At 39.6% G+C, this 21,529-nt stretch overlaps 1 protein-coding gene across 18 annotated transcripts in view; it reads left to right on the top strand.

The window, feature by feature from the left end:
* The window catches only part of FREM1 (FRAS1 related extracellular matrix 1), a 163,586-nt gene that overhangs the window by 68,461 nt on the left and 73,596 nt on the right, over nt 1–21,529 (top strand). For all 18 annotated transcript variants that reach the window (XR_013534284.1, XR_013534281.1, XR_013534286.1 and 15 more), the window contains exons 11-16: nt 4,451–4,647; nt 5,317–5,407; nt 6,098–6,265; nt 10,279–10,487; nt 12,799–12,892; nt 16,601–16,853. Coding sequence is in view for 8 of the 18 variants with exons in the window: in XM_035305987.3 (XP_035161878.2) it covers nt 4,451–4,647; nt 5,317–5,407; nt 6,098–6,265; nt 10,279–10,487; nt 12,799–12,892; nt 16,601–16,853 (1,012 nt within the window). In the remaining 10 variants the exon portion in view is untranslated. The remainder of the gene's footprint in view (nt 1–4,450; nt 4,648–5,316; nt 5,408–6,097; nt 6,266–10,278; nt 10,488–12,798; nt 12,893–16,600; nt 16,854–21,529) is intronic.

Below are 21,529 nucleotides of genomic sequence, written 5' to 3'. Positions count from 1 at the left end.
AAGACCTCCTTGCTACGTTTTTATGTCAATGCTTAAATATGAAAAGACCATATAGATACTACGGGAGACGGTGGTGTAGTGCTTCTACTATGCATTTCATTGCAAGGCGACCCAAAGTCAATTGGCTTATTTTGTAATCAGCCCATCCCTGCCGGGAGTCTCTCTCCCAGTGGTGGGTGGGGATGTTTCCTTATTTTCCATGTGGCTAAGAGCATGCTTCTCTGATTTACAGCTACTATTAGCCATCCCTTACCTGTATTTTGTACCTAGTTATTTCTCACCAAAGCTCTCTCATAATGTGAAGTAATTTCTGATGCCCCCCAAACTCAAAATCATCAGATAACACAATGCAAAACAGAACAGAGCCTTTGATTTTGAGAGGGATCATTTCCTTTTAATTTCCAGGGTTTTATGAGGAAAACAGAGATTTTTTTTTTCCCCGCGATGGGATCTATAGCACCTCGTCTGGTTTTCCCAAGGAGTCCCATGCTACCAGAAGTTATCTTAGAGCCTTTCATGCATACAGTGAGAGTGGTAGGAAGAAAAATGGAGAAAAATAACTCAGTTGACTGAGAAGAAAAGAACCTTTCTTTGCCTTCCCTATTTTTCCTGTTCCCTTTTGGCCTACTATAGGAGACATTTTTCTTATCTCCAAAATTCTCTTCTGCTTGCAAAGCTGCCTGTTTTGGCTGATCCTTATAACAACTCTGTGAGATTGTTAGTATTATGCTTAACTTACTAATAAGAAAATTGACACTAAAAGGTTAAGTAACTTGTTCAAGGTCAAATAGCTGCTGGTAAGTGATATGCTCAGGACGATAACTGTACTGTCAAATTCCATGTGGTTAACACCGTATTGCAATGCTGGTCTCCTGGAACTTTCAGTCTGGGAGAGAGACTCATTTGTAAACTAACTACTAATACAAAATAATGGAATAAATATGCTAGCTGAGGGATGCCTAAGTTTGTTAAATCTGCTGTAACAGGATAAATGACTGGGTAATTTAGAAATAATAGAAATTTATTTCCATAAATAAATTTATACACAAATAAGCCATACATTCTACTCCTGTCCCCCTAGTTTATGTTCTTCTTACATACAAAATACACTAATTCCATCTCAACAGCCCCCAAAGTTTTAACTTATTTCAGCATCTATGCAAAAAATAAATAAATAAAATAAAGTCTAAAATCTCATTTAGTACATATTTATGTACTAAATCAAGTATGGATGAGACTTCAGGTACAATTATTCCTGAAACAAATTTCCCCTCCAGCTGTGAGCATATAAAATCAAACTTATGCTTCTAAAATACAATGATGGGACAGGTATAAGATAGACATTCCTCTTCCAACAGGAAGAAATAGGAAAGAAGAAAGGGCAAGCAACATTAAGTCTTGAGGCTTATGAATAATCTGCTTTGACTCCATGTCCTGCCTTCTGGACATGCTGGGGCCAGGGTTGGACCCCCGAGGCCCCAGGCAGTTCCACTTTTGTGGCTTTTCTGGGTACAGCCCATGCAACAGCTGTCAGAGTTTGCATCAGGTGCCTGAGGCTTTCCTAGATTGCACATTGGTGGTCTCTGGGGTGGCCCTGACCCCATGGCTCTGCTAGGCGTTGCCCTAGTGGGGACTGTCTGCAGCAGCCCTGCCCCTGAGGCAACTCTGCCTGAGTCCCGAGGCTCTCTAAGGCATCTCTTGAAATCTAGGTGGAAGCAGCTGTGCTTTCACAGCTCTTGCCCTCTGCACACCTGCAGAGTTGGTATTTGTGCCAAGGACTACCACTTCTGTCCTCTAGAGTGGTGGCTCAATCAGTTCCTGGGCCTGCTTAAGCCACAGCTGGGATGGCCAAGGAGGATTGCGTCAGAATGCAGGGAGCAGAGACTTGAGGCAGTGCTGGGCAGAGAGCCCACAGGTCCTTCCCTTGAAACCATTCTGCCCTGAAGGCCCTGGCATTCTGAACCTGTGTTGGGAATGGTGGCCTGATAGATGTCTAAAATACCTTCAGGGTCATTTTTCCATCGTCTTGGTAAATGGCAACTGCTTTCTTTCTATTCATACTAATCTCTGTCAAATAGGCACTTTGGTCACACCTTTTGCAGTCTCTCCTAAACATGCTTTTTTATTCTACATATGGCCAGGCTGAGAATTTTTCAAATCTTTAAGTTATGATTCTCTTTGATGATAAATTCTGGCTTTAGTTCATTTCTTTCTTCTAGTAGTTTACTGTAAGAAGTCAAGAAAAACCATGCAACATGCTCAGCACTTTGCTGAGTTATTTCTTCTACCACATATCCCAGCTCATTCCTGCTCAGTTCTGCCTTACCTAAAGCATTAGAACACAGGCACAATTCAGCCAAGTTGTCGCTATATAACAAGAAGATCTCTCTTCAAGTTTACAATGAGATATTCCTCATTTCCATCTAAGACCTCATCAGAAGGGCCTTTACTGTTTGTATGTCTACCAGTGTTCTGATTATGACCATTTATGTAATGTCTAAGAAGACTGAGGCTCTGTCTATAGCACAGCTCTTCTGAGCCCTCACTAGAATTGCCCTTTATGGTATATTCACAGCAATATAGGCTTTTTCTAGCCTGCTCCTCCAGATTCTTCCAGTCTGTACCCATTACCCAGTTCTAAAACCACTTCCACATTTTCAGGTATTTCAGTAGCTATCTCTGTCTTAGTCCATTTGTGCTGCAATGGTGAAATACCTGAGACTGGGTAATGTATAAATAATAGAAATTTATTTCTCACAGTTCTGCAGGAGGAAGTTCAAGACCAAGTTGCCAGCATGTTTTGTCTGGTGAGGGCTGCTCTCTGCTTTCCAGATGGTGTCTTGTTGCTGTATCCTCCAGAGGAAACAAATGCTGTGTCCTCACACAGCAAAAGAAATGGAAGATGAATTCACTCCCTCAAGCCTTTTTATAAGGCACTAGTTCATTCATGAGGGTTGATTAGATGCTCATGAATTCAACCTCATGGTCCAATCACCACTAACAGCCTTGTCTCTTTACTACTCTTGTAATGGAGATTAAGTTTCAACATAAATTCGAGCAGAAACACAAACATTCAAACCATAGCAAGGGATAAGTAAAATTCAGAAACAATTCCAACTGAAAAACTGGGGAAAGATCTAAGAAGAGCATCTAAGGGTAGGAAAGACTCAGATTGCTGGAGAAAGCAGGAGAAAAGCATTCTAGATTGAGGATGCAACATGATCCGTGGAAGTGTGGTCAAGGACCAGTACATGGTCAGTGCATTGTGTGCAGTTAGTGTTGGATTAATGTTGAAAGGCAGCAAATGATGTTGAAAGGTGGCCAGGTGCGGTGGCTCATGCCTGTAATCCTAGTACTTTGGGAGGCTTAGGAGGGCAAACTTGAAGTCAGGAGTTCAAGACCAGCCTGGCAAACGTGATGAAACCTTGTCTCTACTAAGAATACAAAAATTACCCATCAAAAAAATTATGATGGTGGGTGCCTGTAGTCCCAGTTGTTGAAGATTTTTGAAGAAGTGAATTAACTTATTTGATTTGTACTTATTAAAAGATAACACTAGAGGTATGAAAAATCTAGATTAGCTCTTGGAGTTAGGGCTACCATAAAGGATGTAAGGATGCAATAATGTAAGGATGAAATTATGAAAGATAGGCTGGTAGCAATGGGAATGACACTTGAGCGTGGGATGTGGAGTATGGTCACTGCATAGGAAATTTTATAAGTAGAAACTCTGGGACTTGGTGATGTGTTATATGTGGGTGGAAAAGGAAGAACCAAAATTTATGTCAAGGTTTCTAAGACTGATGACTGAGTATAGGAATTATCAAAGAAAGCACAGGTTGTCGGTAGAAGAGAGATGTAAAAATAAAACCAGGAACATATTTCGTGTTTTATCTCCCATTCTGTAGCACTCATGACTGGATTCACTATAATTGTGATAATTATATATTCTTTTTTTTTTGAGTTGGAGTCTCGTTCTGTTGCCCAGGTTGGAATCCAATGGTATGATCTTGGCTCACTGCAACCTCCTCCTCCAGGATTCAAGCAGTTATCCTGCCTCAGTCTCCTGAGTAGCTGGGATTTCAGGCACCCACCACCACATCCGACTAATTTTTGTATTTTTAGTAGAGACAGGGTTTTGCCATGTTGGCCAGGCTGATCTTGAACTCCTAACCTCAAGTGATCCACCTGCCTTGGCCTCCCAAAGTGCTGGGATTACAGGCATGAACCCCCTCACCTGGCCTGTGATAATTATACTCTTAAAATATAATATTAAATGAATAAAGAATTTCCATTTTTTGGCTCACATTCTCAATAGCTCCTGAATCATTTGACAGAAGTATATTATAAATGACAGTTTTTGAAACTATCTTGACTAGGTGATTGTGGGGCATTCTCTTTGTTGTTGTTTTGGTATTTCAAATTAATGGTACAGATATTTTTATTTCAGGTGGCAACAATCCATATCACTCCAGTGGATGACCAGCTTCCAAAGGAGGCTCCTGGAGTTTCTCGGCATTTGGTTGTCAAGGAAACTGAGGTGGCCTATATAACTAAGAAACATCTACATTTTATAGATACAGAATCATATGACAGGGAGCTGGTCTACACAATAACTACTCCTCCATTTTTCTCCTTCAGCCACAGGTATCTGAAAAGTCAGCATTTGGGCTACTAGTTCTAGGATTAAAAAGTTGAAAGTGTCAATATATGGCAATACATAGTACTGTGGTTCACTTGCTCCATTGGTCAGACATGAAGTTATACTCATTTAGGCATTTACTTTTCTCTCATACTTACCTCCTGTCTCCCTTTGAAAGCTGTATTAGTTGGTAAGTGATCTGCAGCTTGTAGTGTCTTCAGCATTGGTAGGCTTAAAACAGTCTTTAACCCCCTTTTTGAAAGACAATGATTATTTTTCTTTTTAGTACAATTTATTGAGATCTTCCTAACATTAATTTGTGAATTACTGCCATAAAATGGTTACATTCTATGATTTCAATCCAGAAAAGTGGCATGAATATACCTTAGGCTAGTATCATATGCATGATAGCAAGAAAACATTTTTAACATGAGTGTAACAGTTCCCTTTCATGATGCCAAGCAAAAAATTGAGTACATCCCTTTTGCAGTTATGACAAGGATGGCATTGATGAAACTGGACTTAATGCTAGAATCCCCATAAAGAGAGAATATAAAGATAGAGCACCTGGTTTCTTCTCACAATGAGGTCTTTCAGTTTTTGATTATGAGCTATTTGATTTCATTTTTCTTATCTAAAAATATGCTGATGTGTTCTTCTGTATTTCTCTTTAGACACTTGGATGCTGGGAAATTATTCATGGTGGACAGCATACCAAAGGTAGTCAAAAATCCTGCGGCCCTGGAGCTGAGGTCATTCACTCAGGTATGAGGATATGCTAACATGCTGACAAACATGATGTAAATGAGCTCTTAGAAGGTATGGCATGCCTAGTATTGTGCCTGAGAATGTTGGCTTTTGATACCTGCCACAAAGGCTTGATGTCTTTATACTTGTTGCTTGTATGTTTCCATTAAGCATGTGGCATCTATTTCAAAGTACTTGATCAAGTTGAATATGGTTTCATAATCTTTTCAGTAATTTTACAAAACAGACCCTTGTACTGTTTTGCCATCAGTAGGACTCTAATTTGGGGATCTGGTGTATGTGTATTTATTCCACAAAATTCAATTTATTCAATATCTTACTGTATTAGTTTTCAAGGGCCAACAATAATATACCATGAACTGGGTAATTTAAAATAAAGCACCGGGACATAAAGAACTATGAGCTTTATTTTCACATAGTCCTGGAGGCTAGAAGTCTTAAATCAAGGTGTTCATGCTCTTTCTGAAACCCTGAAGGATAATTCTTCCTTGCTTCTATTAGGTTGGTGCAAAAGTTATTGCAGTTTTTACCATCGAAGTAAAAATAGAGCTTTTGGTAATCTTCAAAGTCATGAGGGTAGCATTTACATTTTCCAATAGCAATTAACATGATGATTCTTTTTGACCTACAAAAGCTTTTAATCCTTGCAAATCAACACCCACATGTCCATCTCAACTTACTTTGCAGCATGCTGTAAACTATATGAAAGTGGCCTACATGCCCCCTATGCAAGACATTGGCCCCCACCGCAGAGATATCCAGTTCACATTTTCCATCAGTAACCAACATGGCGGCACTTTGCATGGGATCTGCTTTAACATTACAGTCCTCCCAGTGGACAATCAAGTTCCTGAGGTATGTACAATGTTCTGTGTGGAGGATGAAAAGGAGGGAAAGAAAGGACAGTCTTGAAGACTTGTTGGAAATGGTAACCTTCATTTAGGCTAGTTTTTTTAACTTACAAAAGAAATTTCCATCTACAGTATAGTACAAAAAGAAAAAAAAAAGCAGGGGGATGAGGATGTTTTACCTGCCATGGGACTTTCTATGTAAAAGGTGAGATTTTCCGGTTACTAAATTTAACATGATTTTCAAAGCTTTATCAAATTCTTTTTTACTTCTTCTTTCTACTGAGTTTCACATGTTGATTGGGGAGGGGATTAAATTATGGGTCTCTTAGCAACTGGAAGGGCTTATTTACCCTCACTGCAGCCCAACTATGCTGCTCTATAATCTAAAGAAGCTCTTTAATTTTCCAAAATGAATTAAGATGGACCCTTCTGTTGTACTTTGTCTCACCGCCCCATGTTAATTAAAGCCTTAAAGGACTTGAGTCTTTCATTAAAACCAAACTACAAAGGCATTGCTACCTCGTGCATTTTATTTGTAAAGCTGGGATTTACACTGAGAGTTTGTCCCATACCTACCCAGTTCCCCTACCCACCTTCAGAGTGCTAGACATAATTAGTTTAGTCATTATCATTCTTATTATTTCCCTTAAAAGCAGGAAGACAACATAGCATTACCCATTCATTATGAACCAGAAAGGACCAAAGCCTACTTGTGCCTCATCCTTAAGGAAAGAGGTCGCCTTTCCAGGTGCCTACCTGGACTGTAGCCTGCATTGGTGTTTTCTTTCCTGGTCACACCTCATCATCTCTATACCTGCCCAAGGTTGTGGGGCAGAGGTCTTACCCTGAGGGCCTAAAAGGGTTGCCCAACTTGGCAGAAGTTTTGATGGGAGTATTAATCTGTTCTCACACTGCTAATAAAGATATACTTGAGACTTGGTAATTTACAAAGGAAAGAAGTTTAATAGATTCACAGTTCTACATGGCTGGGGAGGCCTCACAACCATGGCAGAAGGTGGATGAGGAGCAAAGTCACGTCTTTCATAGTGGCAGGCAAGAGAGTTTGTGCAGGGAACTTCCATTTATAATATCGTCAGATCTTGTGAGACATATTCACTACCATGAGAACAACATGGGGAAAACTGCCCCCATGAGTCAGTTATTTCCATCTGAATGTGCCCTTTACATGTGGGGGTTATTACAATTCTAGGTGAGATTTGGGTGGTGACACAGCCAAACCACATCAATAGATCTAAACAATATATTAAAATAATGAATTGCCAACATTTAAAGGTCAGAAGATTTTCTATTAAGGCTGATTCTTAGTTTGAGATTCTGGCAGCTCTAATAGAATTGAACCCGCACACCCCACAGCAGCCATTGCATAGGGCATGCTCTCTAGCCCACCAAACCCCCACCCAACTCACCACACTTATTTCTGTCACTGGCCTGACTTCCCACACCTACGAAAGGTGGGCTTGCCACCTTTCGTAGAAGACCTGCCAAAGGGCTCACACAGAGGAATTTAAACTAACTGGATTCTTTGATACCTTTCCTATCAGGAACCCGATCATATTCCGAGTGGTGAAATTGTTTAGAATGCCTATGCAGTTAACTTGATTAGATTTTATTCAGACCATTCTTTTCTATGTCTGAGATACAGGCCATGAATTAGCCTCGCACTAAAGAAGACAAAGCTTTCTCTAAAACAATCATGGGAAAATGCTCTTTTATGCAAAGTAATTCAAGCCTCCTGCTGCTGAAGGTTGATCTGAGGAGGAAACAAAAAGTGTAAAGGAAAAAGTGAACGTGGTTGAATAGTCATGAGGAGTTGGGGCAAGGATGGCTGGGTAGCTTCCCTTTTTTTTTTTACAGTATGTGGGCAAATGAAATAGTTCCTGAAAAAACTGAGAATGTTAGAAATAAAATTAAATTAGCAGCTTCAGTGAGACCAACCACAGGAGTTGTTTCTTAATGTAGAATTCCCGCAGAGAGCTGGCTGAGTGATAACCATTGGAGGATGTTGACTCCATACTAATCTGAGTCCCAGAAACCTGAGCACTGGATTTGGGCAGGAACTAAAAAGCTAATGCCTAATGAGTGGGGAGAAATTAGCCATATGTTTTTAGTTTTTTTAAAGTTGCCGTAAAATATATATTTAAAAAATCATCGAATATAGCAAAGTATATTCCTTGAAACACTGGAAATTAAAGATTCCATATTGAATATTAATTCAATACAGCTCAGAAAAATGAGGTTGGCAAGCATGGACCTTCATTCAAAGACAACACCTCTGAGTAAGAGCTCCCGCTCTCTTTTGCCTACAAACGCTGATAATTAGGTTTAGCAAAGTGAAAGTAAGACTTGGGAGGGGCCAGGGTGGGGATTGCTGTAGGAGGGAAGTCTATTGTTTCTATTGGGTTTTTGTTGTTGTTGTTGTCCTTTGTTTTTTCGGTGGTAGTTTATGAAATAAAAGTATAGTAGTTCGCCTGTAGATCTACTAGGACAGGGATCTACAGGCAAACAAGCAGGGTGAGCTGAGAGGTAGCATGTAAAGTAAGGCAGGTAGAATGTAGTTGATTAAATAATAGCAGGTAGCAGTCTCTGAACTGTAGGTCTCATAATTGCCATGACCCAAGAGGCTGGACTTTTAGCACCATGAATGCCCCAGGTGGCTGTGGCCTGGAGTTGCTACCAACACTGTGCCCTGCTGTGCAGAAGGACAGAACCGGCTCTTGGGTGGAGGCTGCAGCTTCACTTGCTTCCTTCCCTTTCCTCTGCCAATATGTTGTCATCCTCCTGTACCAGCTCTTTATTCAGGGAACATCCTCCCTCCTGGGAGCAGCAGCTGCTCTGAGAAGAGTAGGTACTTCCTAAGAGCACTGCTGCATCTTCCCATGGGCAGAGCACTTACCCTAGACCACCTGGGAGGGGCCTTCAGAGCCCGTAATTTGGTAACCCACTGTATCTGCTTGCTTTCACTTCCACATAGTAATACAAGCATTGGGGAAATGATAGGCTAAACAAAATTAGCAGATTTTCCTCCTGCAGGATCTCAGAGCCTTGGATATGTTTATGCCCCTTATAAACCTCCATGGTGAGGATATTGTATGTAACTTTTTTCTAGACTTATTTGACCATAGAACACTTCTTGCCCCCTACCAAAGGGGTGATAAACTATCCCAAGCCATTCAACTTGCTTTTTACTTACAAATGAATTATTAGTCAGTTGAGCAGTGACTATTTTTCTGTTATAGCAAATTATCTTTGTGGCTCTAATATTTAAGTCTAATGTTTGAATAAATCCATTTCAATTTTGCTGCATTATTTTTATTTCTAAAATATTCACTATGACTGAAGCTTTAAAGCTCCAATCCATATCCCAAGACTTTAAGAATTTTTAAGATGAAAAGTAGATAAAACCTTTTCTTCAGGGGAATTTGACATAGATTTTGTTTATTTTTTAGACCAAGCTGTATGTGTATAGAACAGTGTTGGGAATGGACATGAGGATGAAAATTATTATTTTCTCAGTTTAGCAGCACAGGTAGTAATAATTGCTCATTCCACTATACAGGCTATGAAATAAATGAAAAGCAGATATTTTCAGGCTTATAGATCTGCCTTGCTTCTTTGTAACATATTAATGCTTAGAATTAGAAATAGTAAAAATATTTTTCAGTCAAAATGTCTAGCCATGAACTTATCGTTTCACCACATTCTTGAAAAATTAGTTGGCATGTGAAGATAAAACTGGAAATTTGTTTTTTTTTTATTTGTGTTTTTGTTCTTACTTTAAGTTCTGGGTTACATGTGCAGAATGTGCAGGTTTGTTACATGGGTATACACGTGCCATGGTGGTTTGCTGCATAGGGGAGGGATAGCATTAGGAGAAATACCTAATGTAGATGATGGAGTAAGGAATACTGGAAGTTTTTTAGTGATGTAATGAGCTGTGTCTACAGGGGTCCCTCATGAAATAAGGCTTTGAATGTTTCCTTCCTTTCTTCTTTCTAGGTATTCACCAACCCTCTGAAAGTGACTGAGGGAGGTCAGTGTGTCATCAGCACAGAGCACATTCTGGTTTCTGATGCAGATACCAAGCTGAACAATATTGACCTCTCCCTTCGGGGACTACCTCTGCACGGAAGGGTGGAGCTGAATGGATTTCCTCTAAATGCAGGAGGCACATTTTCTTGGGACGATCTCCATACCTTAAAAGTTAGGTTAGAACATTTCATGGTTTTTTTAATTTAAATGTTTTGTTTCCTTATTTAGATCAGTTCAGAGTAAGAGAAAGAAGTTTGTCTAATTCATTCAAGGATACCAACGTGCCACTTAACACATTCAACGAGTCAGTTGAAAATTACAAATGATCAATTTTTGCCTTTCCCTCCAGACATTTTCTTTCCATCTGGCTTGTTATACCAGTGGAGATAATTTTATGTACATTTGAACAGCAAAATTTAATTGTCATAAATATTAAATTTGCGATAACTGCACGTATCATAAGAGGTAATAGTCAAACCAGATAAAAAGAGACTGAAATAATCTGTGAGGCTAATGTATATAATTGAACTTGTTTCCCAGAGAAATGAATTTCATAACATGGAAACTCTGGGATAGAACTCTGTTATCAATGTCCTTAATGTAATCTTATTCCATTCTACTAGGGCTGGGATCTACAGGCAAACAAGCAGGGTGAGCTGAGTAGGTAAGGTATAAAGCAATACCTGAGTCCCCACCAGGGATGGCACAATCCCTGGCATCATAGTCCTAGAGAAGTTGCCCTCACCTTAAGGTCTTTCATTTCCTCTACTTAATGTAGTTCTGTAAGAAACTTTTCTACAAAATAGAGTGAAACTTCTCTGGAAAACAGTACAAGCTATTCAAAAGCAATGGTCAGGTAGACCCACAAACTAACTTCTCACTTATAGATTCAAGCTATAAATGGGAGCATTGGCCCTTTAGATAAAGTATGATAGGAGATATTATACTTCAAATGCTTAGTTCTGCATTTGACCAGAAAGTTGGCCAGAAATTAAGGTTTGTGCACAAGAAGACCAGTTTGGTCCTGACAGTTTTTAGTTCCGTCACTGATTTACAGTCCATGATATCTTGATCTTTTCATTCACACTCCTATTCTTGTTTTAAAAATTTTTTTTTTTTAGATTTCAACTCTCTGCTGTCAGAGTACTCTATTTAGGTAATCCTTACTAGGGAGTGAATGATGGATAGGCAAAATAGTACCAATATTTGCTAGAAATATCTGTTCAAGCATACTGTTAGAATTTGCAATTATGTTTTTTTTTTAAATTTAATCTTCATAGTAATTAAGTCTGACAGGGTATCCATTCTTGTATTTTAATAGAAGAACTAAGTACAAAGCGGTTGAGGAATTTGCCCAAGTTCATTCAGCTAGTATATGGAGGGGTCAGATTTTGAAAGAATATCTGCTTGACTCTGGTCATCCTTTGGATGTGTACTCTTAGGATCATTTCATCCTTTTAGGGATTTGAGCATACTAAAACAGAATTAGCGTATTATCACGCACCAATATACTTTTGATAAAAAATGCAGGGAGCATGGCAAAATAAAGCATAGCGGGTAGTTCATGGGAGAAACGTGGAGGATGGGGAGGATGTGGGACTTCCCCATCATAGAAAGGGAATCCCCAGTCTGAGTTTCTACCCAGCCTATGGGTGAAACTAGTCCTCAGTAAAGTATCTTTCAGCTCTGATATTTTCCCAATAGTTAAAGATTATATATATTTAATATATTGTATTATTTTTGACACAACTTTTATTTTCCATTCTTAGGACTAAAGTTTAAAATTTAGCTTAATTCACTTCAGCAGCCCTTTAGAACTTTCCAAGCAGCACTGCAATGGGCTGGAGAACATGTGGAGAGCCTAGAATTAGACAATGCCTTCAGGAAACGTGGCTGAGAATTAATGGAAGATAGGGCTAAGAGTAGACAAAGGAAAGGTATTTTTTAGGTCTGGGAGAGATTTAAGAATCTGTATAGATTGAAAGGAAGATAGCTAGTCAGTGGAAGTGGAAGAATGACAGTCAGAGGCAACATATAACACATTGATCCAGGTTTTAGAGAATAGCTGAGTAGATTAGCCTTAGAAGTAGAAAAGGAGAGAAAAAAAATCAAATCCACAGTGTCCCACTTTTCATCAAATGCTCAGCCTGAGGTTCCCCTAGCCCTAGTCAACGTATTCTGCAAGTAGACCTATACCAAATGGTTCCTATTGTCACAGTGGCAATTGAAGGGCTGCTTTTTACTCTGAGGACACTTTAGAAATGCATATAACACATTTTTTTCCAGGGTGGAGCAATTTTGCATTCAAGGATTTATGAGTAGTTAAATATGTGACTTCAGGATTATGCTGGTTTTGTTGCTGTCGTTGTTGTTATTTATTTATTTAGTGAAGACATGGCCAGATCCTTGGAAGAGGTCATGTGTCATGCATCTCAATTGACCCTCACACTGTTCCCGAGAGATTAGTGACAAATATTATTCCCACAGGTATCAACATGATGGATCTGAGGTTCTTCAGGATGACATACTCTTGGAGGTCACCGATGGCACAAATTCAGCAGTATTTGTTCTACATGTTGAGGTGGGTGAAAGTTTCCTCCCTGGGTAATTGTCTGTTTTGTGCTGCCATAACACAATGCCATAGACTGCGTAATTTATAATGAACAGAAATGTATTTGAGTCATGACTCTGGAAGCTGGGAAGTCTAAGATTGGGTGGCTGCATCCAGTGAGGGCCTTCTTGCTGCATCACCCTATGATGGAAGGGCAAATAAAGAGCAAGAGGGAGCCAGGGACTGAACTCCCAACCTTTTATGATCAGCATTAATCCATTCATGAGGGTGGAGTCCTCGTGACCTGTAAACCTCCCACCTCCCAACACTGTTGCAAGTTTCCAGTGCATGACTTTTTGGGGACACATTAAAATCATAGCAGTGATTTTAGAGATAGAGCATCTGGTTGGAAAACTCTCAGGTCTTGACAGAACTTGAAAGCCTCCAAAGTGAAAAGTTACCTGCTTCGATCCTTATATGTCTCAGGCCTGGCAATAGAGACCAAAGTTATAATGGTGAAATGGCCAACTATACTATTCTCTGTCTCCAGTCTGTTTAAAGATAGAATTACTCTGATCTTGAACATAGATATTTGATTTAAAAAGTAATTGATTCTATGTATAAATTATTTGTAATATCTTTGAACTATAAAACTCAGAAATATTTATTTTACAGTAGTGCAGGTTAGACTAGTATCATTGGGGTTTCTCTGTTTACAGAAAAAGCCATGTATATGTGTGTGTGTGTATGGTGCCTCTTTGTGAGTTCCTGTACCATATAATCCTAGCATGAGTGTTTGAGATAATATTTCCCCCTTTTGATAAATGAAGAAAAATCTGCACATAAAATTTGAGTGCAGACCAGGTGTGGAGGCTCACACCTGTAATCCCAGCATGCTGGGAGGCCGAGGCAGGCTGATCACTTGAGGTCAGGAGTTCAACATCACCCTGCTCAATATGGTGAAACCCTGTCTCTACTGAAAATACAAAATTTAGCTGGGCATGGTGGGTCATGCCTGTAATCCCAGCTACTTGGGAGGCTGATGCAGGAGAATCGCTTGAACCTTGGAGGCGGAGGAGGTTGCAGTGAGTTGTGATCACCCCACTGCACTCTAGCCTGGGCAACAGAGGGAGACTATCTAAAAAAAAGTAAGTTGAGTGCATGCCCAAGGGACTTACAGGAACCCCCTGAGTTTCTTTGTTGAGTGGCATGCAAGTCCACAGCATAACTTGTAGGGTTTTGCAGGTATTTGTAGTTGGTGACAAAAGGTCTGAAGAAAAATAGACCATGTTCCCTGAAGAGCCACTAATTATTTTCATTGTACTAGTTTCTTTTTCTGCTGGAATTTTTCAGAACTTTGTGATATGAAATCATTATTATATTGGTGGTAATAATGTCTTTGTAAGATATTTTAGTGACTAATAAAGAATGTTCAGTGAAGAAGTTATCCTCATTTTATAGCCAAGGATAATTAGGTCCAAAAATGTTTAATGACTTGCCCCAAATCATTGTCTAAACAGAGTAGGCTTGGGTTGGCATCTCCACACTTTGTTACCTACCTAGGCCAGTGTTTTTGCCTCCTCACCCTGCCACACTTCTACATCACTAGGTGATTATAAGAATTATACTGGACAGCAGTTCCTGTGCACCTCTCTATGCCAGGAACAAGGCAATCTCTTCCTTTCATTTTCCCACTTAGTCGTCATAATGGCCTTTGAGGTTTGGATAAAGAGCAGTATGCTATTGCAGCTTCAAAAAGGACAGTTTTCTTCGTTGGCAGACTTACAGACAGACAAAGCTTTTCTGAGTTACTTTTCTTGTCTGAAAAGCAAATCTGTGAGGAGAAAACCCCAACCCTAAATTCTACCCATGACAATAGGCAATGCCTTTTGGGAAAACAATCTGTTTATTATTTCTTTTTGAACACAAGAGTATGGTCTTTAAAAGCCAAACAGAGGCACAGCCAATTTCTGGACAAGTGTTTGTGATTTTTTTTTTTCCTTTTTTTACCCAGAAGGAATATTCTTAATTCTATTGCCTTTGGACTTTATTATTCATTTGAAAGCTGAGGTTCTTTTGTGAACTGCTGCAAGATGGTCATCATTGAATTTGTTGGTGATATTCCTCAGAGTCAAAAACAATACTGGAGAGGGTCTTAAATGAATGCACTCAGCGGACTTGAACAAAGATGATTTTTCTTAAGCCAATAGAAAAGTAGAGAATACTCTAGGCTTTTAAAATCTTTAATTAAATAACCAGCTTGGAGCTTTCATTATTCAGTTTCTCTATCGATTAAAGGAAGTGTCCAAACGATTTAATGTATAGTTGCTTTAGAGTTACTAGCCTGTTTAAATAACAGAGTAATCAGGATATATATGCATAGTTGCATTCACTCATTCATTTATTCAGCAAATATTTAATAAGTGCCTTCTCTATGCCAAGTCTTAGGCTAGATGTTTAGAATATGATGACGAATAAGACAAAGTCACTGTTCTTCTAAAGGTCACAGGCCAAGGATGAAGACAGGCATTAAACAGATTATCACCAAGATAATTAATTGATTAAAATTTAGATGGCACTGTACATAAATAGGATGCTAAAAGCGAGTCAATAATAGAAGCCCCTAAATTAGTTAAATAGTCAAGGAAGCATTTCCTGAGGAATCCCTATGTAATGTGAAGGAGGAGTTAACCAAGCAGAGTTGGGAACCGAATTCCCTGGTGGGAGGAGAGATGGGCAGTGGGAAGAGAGATGGTGCAAAGACCTGTGATGGTGGGAATGTGTGTTGGGATAAAACTGGAGTGGAGTGGCAAAGGCACCGCATAGCATGAGATAAAGTCAGAGAAATCCCAGCAGAATCAATGGGAAGCCACAGAAGGTCTCTGTAAGGCAGTGACTTAAAATCCACATGTTGAAAAGATCACTTTGGCTGAGCATTAAGGAAGAAGGTATAGGGTTGACAGGATTCGCAGGGCAGACGTGGTGGACTTGCAGCACACACCAAGCTGTGGCTGTGAACTCAGAAGGGGACTGTCTTCACTCTCTTTTAGAAGATATACTTTTCCAGATTTCTACACGATCTTTTTAAATTTAGAGAGCCAGCGTGATCCCATGTTGCTTTTCTTTCCTTTTTACTTGGAGTTTTATTTTCATGTGAGAGAAAAACATTTTGTCAAGTTGAAACCTGGCATTGATTGAATAGTTACAGAGTTTCATATTTAACTCAAACTCTTTGAAATGCAGCTGCTGCTTATTATAAGTCCAGAGAAACTTCCTGGGTGGCAGGAAGTTGAGGGTGGAAGAAAGCTTTGTAATCACCAAGTAATTTGAAACAAAAATAACTTTGATGCAGTAAATGTAAATGCCTCAGACCACAAGGACCAGAACTCCTCTGGAATGTGTGAATTTAATGAAAGAGGATAAGGGCTTTGGCGAAGAATGCCTTATATTACATTTATATTTTGTCTGTCTAGAAACAAATGAGAGTTTCGAGTCTTGAACCATAACCATATTCTCCCATTGCTACCTAAAATGTCTCTCACATGGGACACTCCTTGCAAGATGGTTTACATAGGAAAAGTTAAAAGATGCAGATTGCTTGGCCAAATTCTATAGCTATTGTTTCATGTGTCTGCAAGATCAAAAATGCCTTTCATTCTGACTATGAGCAATGGATTATCAAAGAATTTGTCATTTCTTTTTTTTTCTGAAAACATGCATTTTTTTTTCATTGCTTAGGTAGTCCCTGTCAATGATGAACGACCAGTCCTAAAGGCGGACCTCATGCCTGTCATGAATTGCTCAGAGGGAGGAGAGGTAGTCATCACCTCCGAATACATTTTTGCTACTGATGTGGACAGCGATGACTTAAAGTTGATGTTTGTGATTGCTCGAGAACCTCAGCATGGGGTGGTGAGGAGAGCTGGAGTCACAGTGCATCAGTTCTCCCAGAGAGATGTTATCTCAGAGGCTGTGACATACAAACACACAGGTAAGCAGCACCAGTGACACACTGGTCACTGGTGACCAGTGAAGGAATGCAAACAAAATGAGAGTCTCCGCTCCTCAGTGTGGGCTCCCATAATCAGTCATCATGCTTGCTTCCATTAAAAACAAGAAGCAACTGTAGCCTGGTCTCCATTTTTCCAGCATGATCACCATACATGGAAGTACGGTGATTGTGTTATTATAATGAATTTCGAACAGTGGAGAAAGGGCAGATGTTATTTGCTGCTCTGTTCCTGACACGACCACACAGACCTTCCATTCACCCTGTGATGCTCCTCAGACTTTTTGGTCAATTTGACCATCATAGTTTGTGGATCTATAAATCAAGACAGGAATGCCTGAAGCAAGCTCCTAAGGTAATTATATCATCAGTTTTCAAAGCTTATTGATCACCAATTAGCACCTAAGAAGTAACTGGTCTGCTTTTTGACTTCCTGAAAAGCAACAATAATGTCTTACCCTGTATATGACTTGCCCACAGCAAACAACAGCATGAACACAGGTTAGATGTATGGAAAATGTTTGTTTATTAGCATTGGCCCTACACTTCTGGCATTGCTTTATGTTGTCACCCAAGTGGCATTTGTTCCACTAAAAATGTGTTAAATCAACATCTGATATCTGCAAGGTATAGCACTAGGCATAATGGGGTACACAGGAATATGACCTAGACCTGTGTAAGACTTTGCCTTAACTGGGCAGATCTGCATGCACAGATGACAGTGTGACTGACACATTGCACATCATCACATCATCTCCCGTTGCACATCTTTTGAGGTCTGGGTTGGGAACACTTCCTTGGTAACAATGCTGTATATTTCGTCCTGCTGGCTTTTGCTGTACTCTAGTGCAATTTCCTGTCTACTCATGCATATGCCTCTTTAAACTGCAAATTCTAATGCAGGAAGTACAATCAAGTATGTAAGGCCAGGTGAGTGGTATAAGAAATAAGAGCTTTCAGAATTCAAATCATTTTCTTATTTGAAGAGAATTTAAGCAGTGAGGTACCAAAACCAGCTCGGCCATAGAGACCCCCACCCAGGCGGCACTGAAGGCATTATGAAGCAGACACCCAGATAGAACAGCGAAGTGGGACTACCTAGGGGCCAACAGCCTTCCTAGCTGAGAGCCTCAGGGGCTGGCAGCATTTCCGGCTGAGGGCCTTGAGGAGATTCTGAGCCACATCGTTATTCTCTCTGAACAGATGATTATTATTAACAAACAGGTGTTCTGTGTCTTCTCATAGAACCAAGATGAACTAGGTAGTCAGCTGGTGCCTGCTTACCACTGATCAAACACAAGCTAGAAAGTATTCTCCATGAGGGAGCCGCAGGGGCAGGGGCAGGTAACCTGTCCTTAACCGGTGTATGATATCCATATACTGTTTTGCTACTTTAGGATGCCCCAAGCAGTTTTCCACTTGGGGGGTGAGGGTCGGCCAGGTTTTCCTTGCCACTGTTCTTGGCAAACAATATAGTCCATCATACACTCAGCAGTGAGGCATGAAAGAAATTCCAGAGGAGAGATAGAGATAGCGAAAGAGTAATTCAGAAATGGGAGAAAACATTTTGAAATATTTGTCCTAAATACTTTGGAAAACAATTATTTATTGAAACAATAAATTTCTCATGGCCAATTAGTTAATAAGGGACAGTTTAATCACTTCATCAGACATCTTTTTTCTTTAAGTGGCATCTCTCTATCCTCTTACCTGAGTTTAGTCTTAGGAAAGGTTTCATGAGTGGTTTCCTTGTCCTGGAGAGCACAGTTCATATGTTTGATATCTCTCAGGAGTTCACAACTAGGTACTTGTTAATTTCCCAATAGAAGTGAAATAGACTGGAAGAAAAGGGATCCAAAGACCAATGATTGTTATTTATTGCTTAATTATTTAACATCTCTGGCAGGCTCGTGTAGCACAGGTAAAGTAGGAATGAGAAGAATCTGTCTTCTTTTCCAGTGCCTTGTTCTAAATGCTAAACATCAAGTATACAGATTTCTGCATCTCCTCTAGTGTGACAGCCATGGACAGGACAGTTAACTAATTAAAAAAAAAAACTAGTAGGACATTGGGGCAAATTATTTCAAATAGATGGCTTATGGTTCTGTTACTAAATTAGAAGGAATACTGAATTCAAAGGGTATTTTGGTATTTGAATGTTACATTTTTTTGTAATGTTACTGTTACTCAATTGGTAGTTACCCAGCCCTGTGCTGGGATCAGGATAAAGAACCACAGTATTGTAGGATCTGAGGGTTCAGTGAGTCTTCTAGCCCCTCTCCTGCTTCTACATGTTGATTTAAAGGCCACCTAAGAATAATTTTATCAGTATTACTTTATTGTTTTCTATACGTATAAAAACAATACACATTCATTGCAGAAAACTTGGAAAGAATGGAAATGTACAATGAAGTTTTGAAAAATCACCTTATTACCTGTCTAAAAGATAGTCATTCTTCACATTGCAGTATCACAGTATTTTCTTCTTTATTGTAACGGTAGTTGTAACATAGTTGCAATCATGTGGTACATGCTGTTTTGCAGTTTACTTTTATCATTTAGATTATCACCTAAAAATGTTTATTAAAATGGATATTAAATGTTAGAAAGTCATCATAAATATGTTTTAGTAACAGAATAATATTTTACTATATAAAAGTCCATTATTAGTTTGCTGTTCTCCAAACATTAAACATGAAGTAATTAAAATTTTTTTTTTTTCTGAGGCGAGGCATGGTGACTCACACCTGTAATCTCACCACTTTGGAAGGCTGAGGCAAGAGGATCACTTGAGCCCAGAAGTTCAAGCCCAGCCTGGGCAACATAGGGAGGCCCTTGTCTCTGTGAAAATACAAACATTATCTGGACATAGTGGGACACATCTGTGGTCCCAGCTACTTGGAGGCTGAGGTAGGAGTATCACTTGAGCCCAGAAGGTAGAGGCCAGAGTAAGCTATGAGCGTGCCACTGCACTCCAACCTGGGCAACACAGTGAGACCCTGTGTCAAATTAAAAAAAAAAATAACACTATGCTGGTCAACATGGTGAAACTCTGTCTCTACTAAAAATACAAAAAATTATTGGGGCGTGGTGGCACGTGCCTATAATCTAAGCTACTCGGGAGGCTGAGGCAGGAGAATTGCCTGAACCCAGGAGGTGGAGGTTGCGGTGAGCCAAGATCGCGCCATTGCACTCCAGCCTGGGTAACAAGAGTGAAACTCCGTCTCAAAACAAAAACAAAAACAAAAACAAAAACACTATGATTAACATTGGTAAGTACAAATCATGTCCTTAGGCTATATACCATTTCAAGGTAAAGAATTTCTCTGCCTATGTTGTAGGCTTTTAGTGGCTTAGTATTCAGCCTACTTTCCCAGCTATTTCTGTAAATATCCTATGGTTCCATTATAGAGAAATTTGCTATTTGCCTTCTTTTTCTTAAGCTGTCTTCTCTTTCTGCAGTGACTTTTCATTTCTCTCCCCTATTGCCTCTCCCTACAGATCTCCTGTCCCATCCCCCAATCTGCTTATCTGCTTGGCAAACTCTTACTCTTTAATGCTCAGCACAAAACCAGCAAAGGCATCTGAAAACTTTGCTGTCTTTCCTTGGCACCTATGCCCTGCCCCTACGCCGTTGTCAGCTAAAACTCATTTTCTTTCATCTTTAGCACCTTGCACACAGTCAGGCTGAAACATGTAAAATTGCTATGTAACAGGTTTAAAAAAAATAGTTTCATAGTAGCAATTTCATGTGGGGGATTCTACATTATATGTGTATATATATATACATACATACACACATCTGTGCTATTCTAACCACTCTGCATTTTCTTCTCTACCATTAGACTGTATCAATGCCTGATGCATAGTGAGTTTTTTTGACATTTGACATTCTTTTGAAATGTCTTTTGACAATTCCAAAATGTCTGCCCTTTTCTCTGCTGGTGCACCTGAAACACTAATTATCACATAGAAGGTATTGAACAGATATTTATTGAGTGAATTACTAATGAACAAATGTTTTAAGCCAATTTGTATTTTAGATCTATGAATAGGTGAGAGGTCTCTTATTTTTGACTCTTCCTCACATTGAAAGCTGGTTGTTTCTTTCTAATTCTCTCAACTTCAATTGTTTTTCCTTTTAAGCCCAGTTTTCTCAGCCTTTGATCACTTGGTTGCTCAATAATATCATCATTAGATTTTCCTTGTCATTTTTAGATGGGAAATAATAGCAGCCACAGAGCTCTGCAGATTTGACCATGGTCCAAGGAAAAGAGAGGATGTCCCTGATCTTTTATATCCTAGATTCATCAAAACTCCAAGAATTAATGGCTCCCTGTATTAGTCCATTTTCATGCTGCTGCTAAAGACATACCTAAGACCGGGCAATTTGTAAAAGAAAGAGCTTTAATGGACTTACAGTTCCACATGGCTGGGAAGGCCTTATGATCACGGCAGAAGGCAAGGAGGAGCAAGTCACATCTTACATGGATGGCAGCAGGCAAAGAGAGCTTGTGCAGGAAAACTCCCATATTTAAAACCATCAGATCTCGTGACACTCATTCACTATCATGAGAACAGGGCAGGAAAGACCTGTCCCCATAATTCAATCACCTCCCACTGGGTTTCTTCCACAAAATGTAGGAATTGTGAAAGTT

This window comes from Callithrix jacchus, chromosome 1, assembly GCF_049354715.1.
Source record: "Callithrix jacchus isolate 240 chromosome 1, calJac240_pri, whole genome shotgun sequence".
Lineage (NCBI taxonomy): Eukaryota > Metazoa > Chordata > Mammalia > Primates > Cebidae > Callithrix > Callithrix jacchus.
This window is presented reverse-complemented; position numbering and strand designations above follow the sequence as displayed.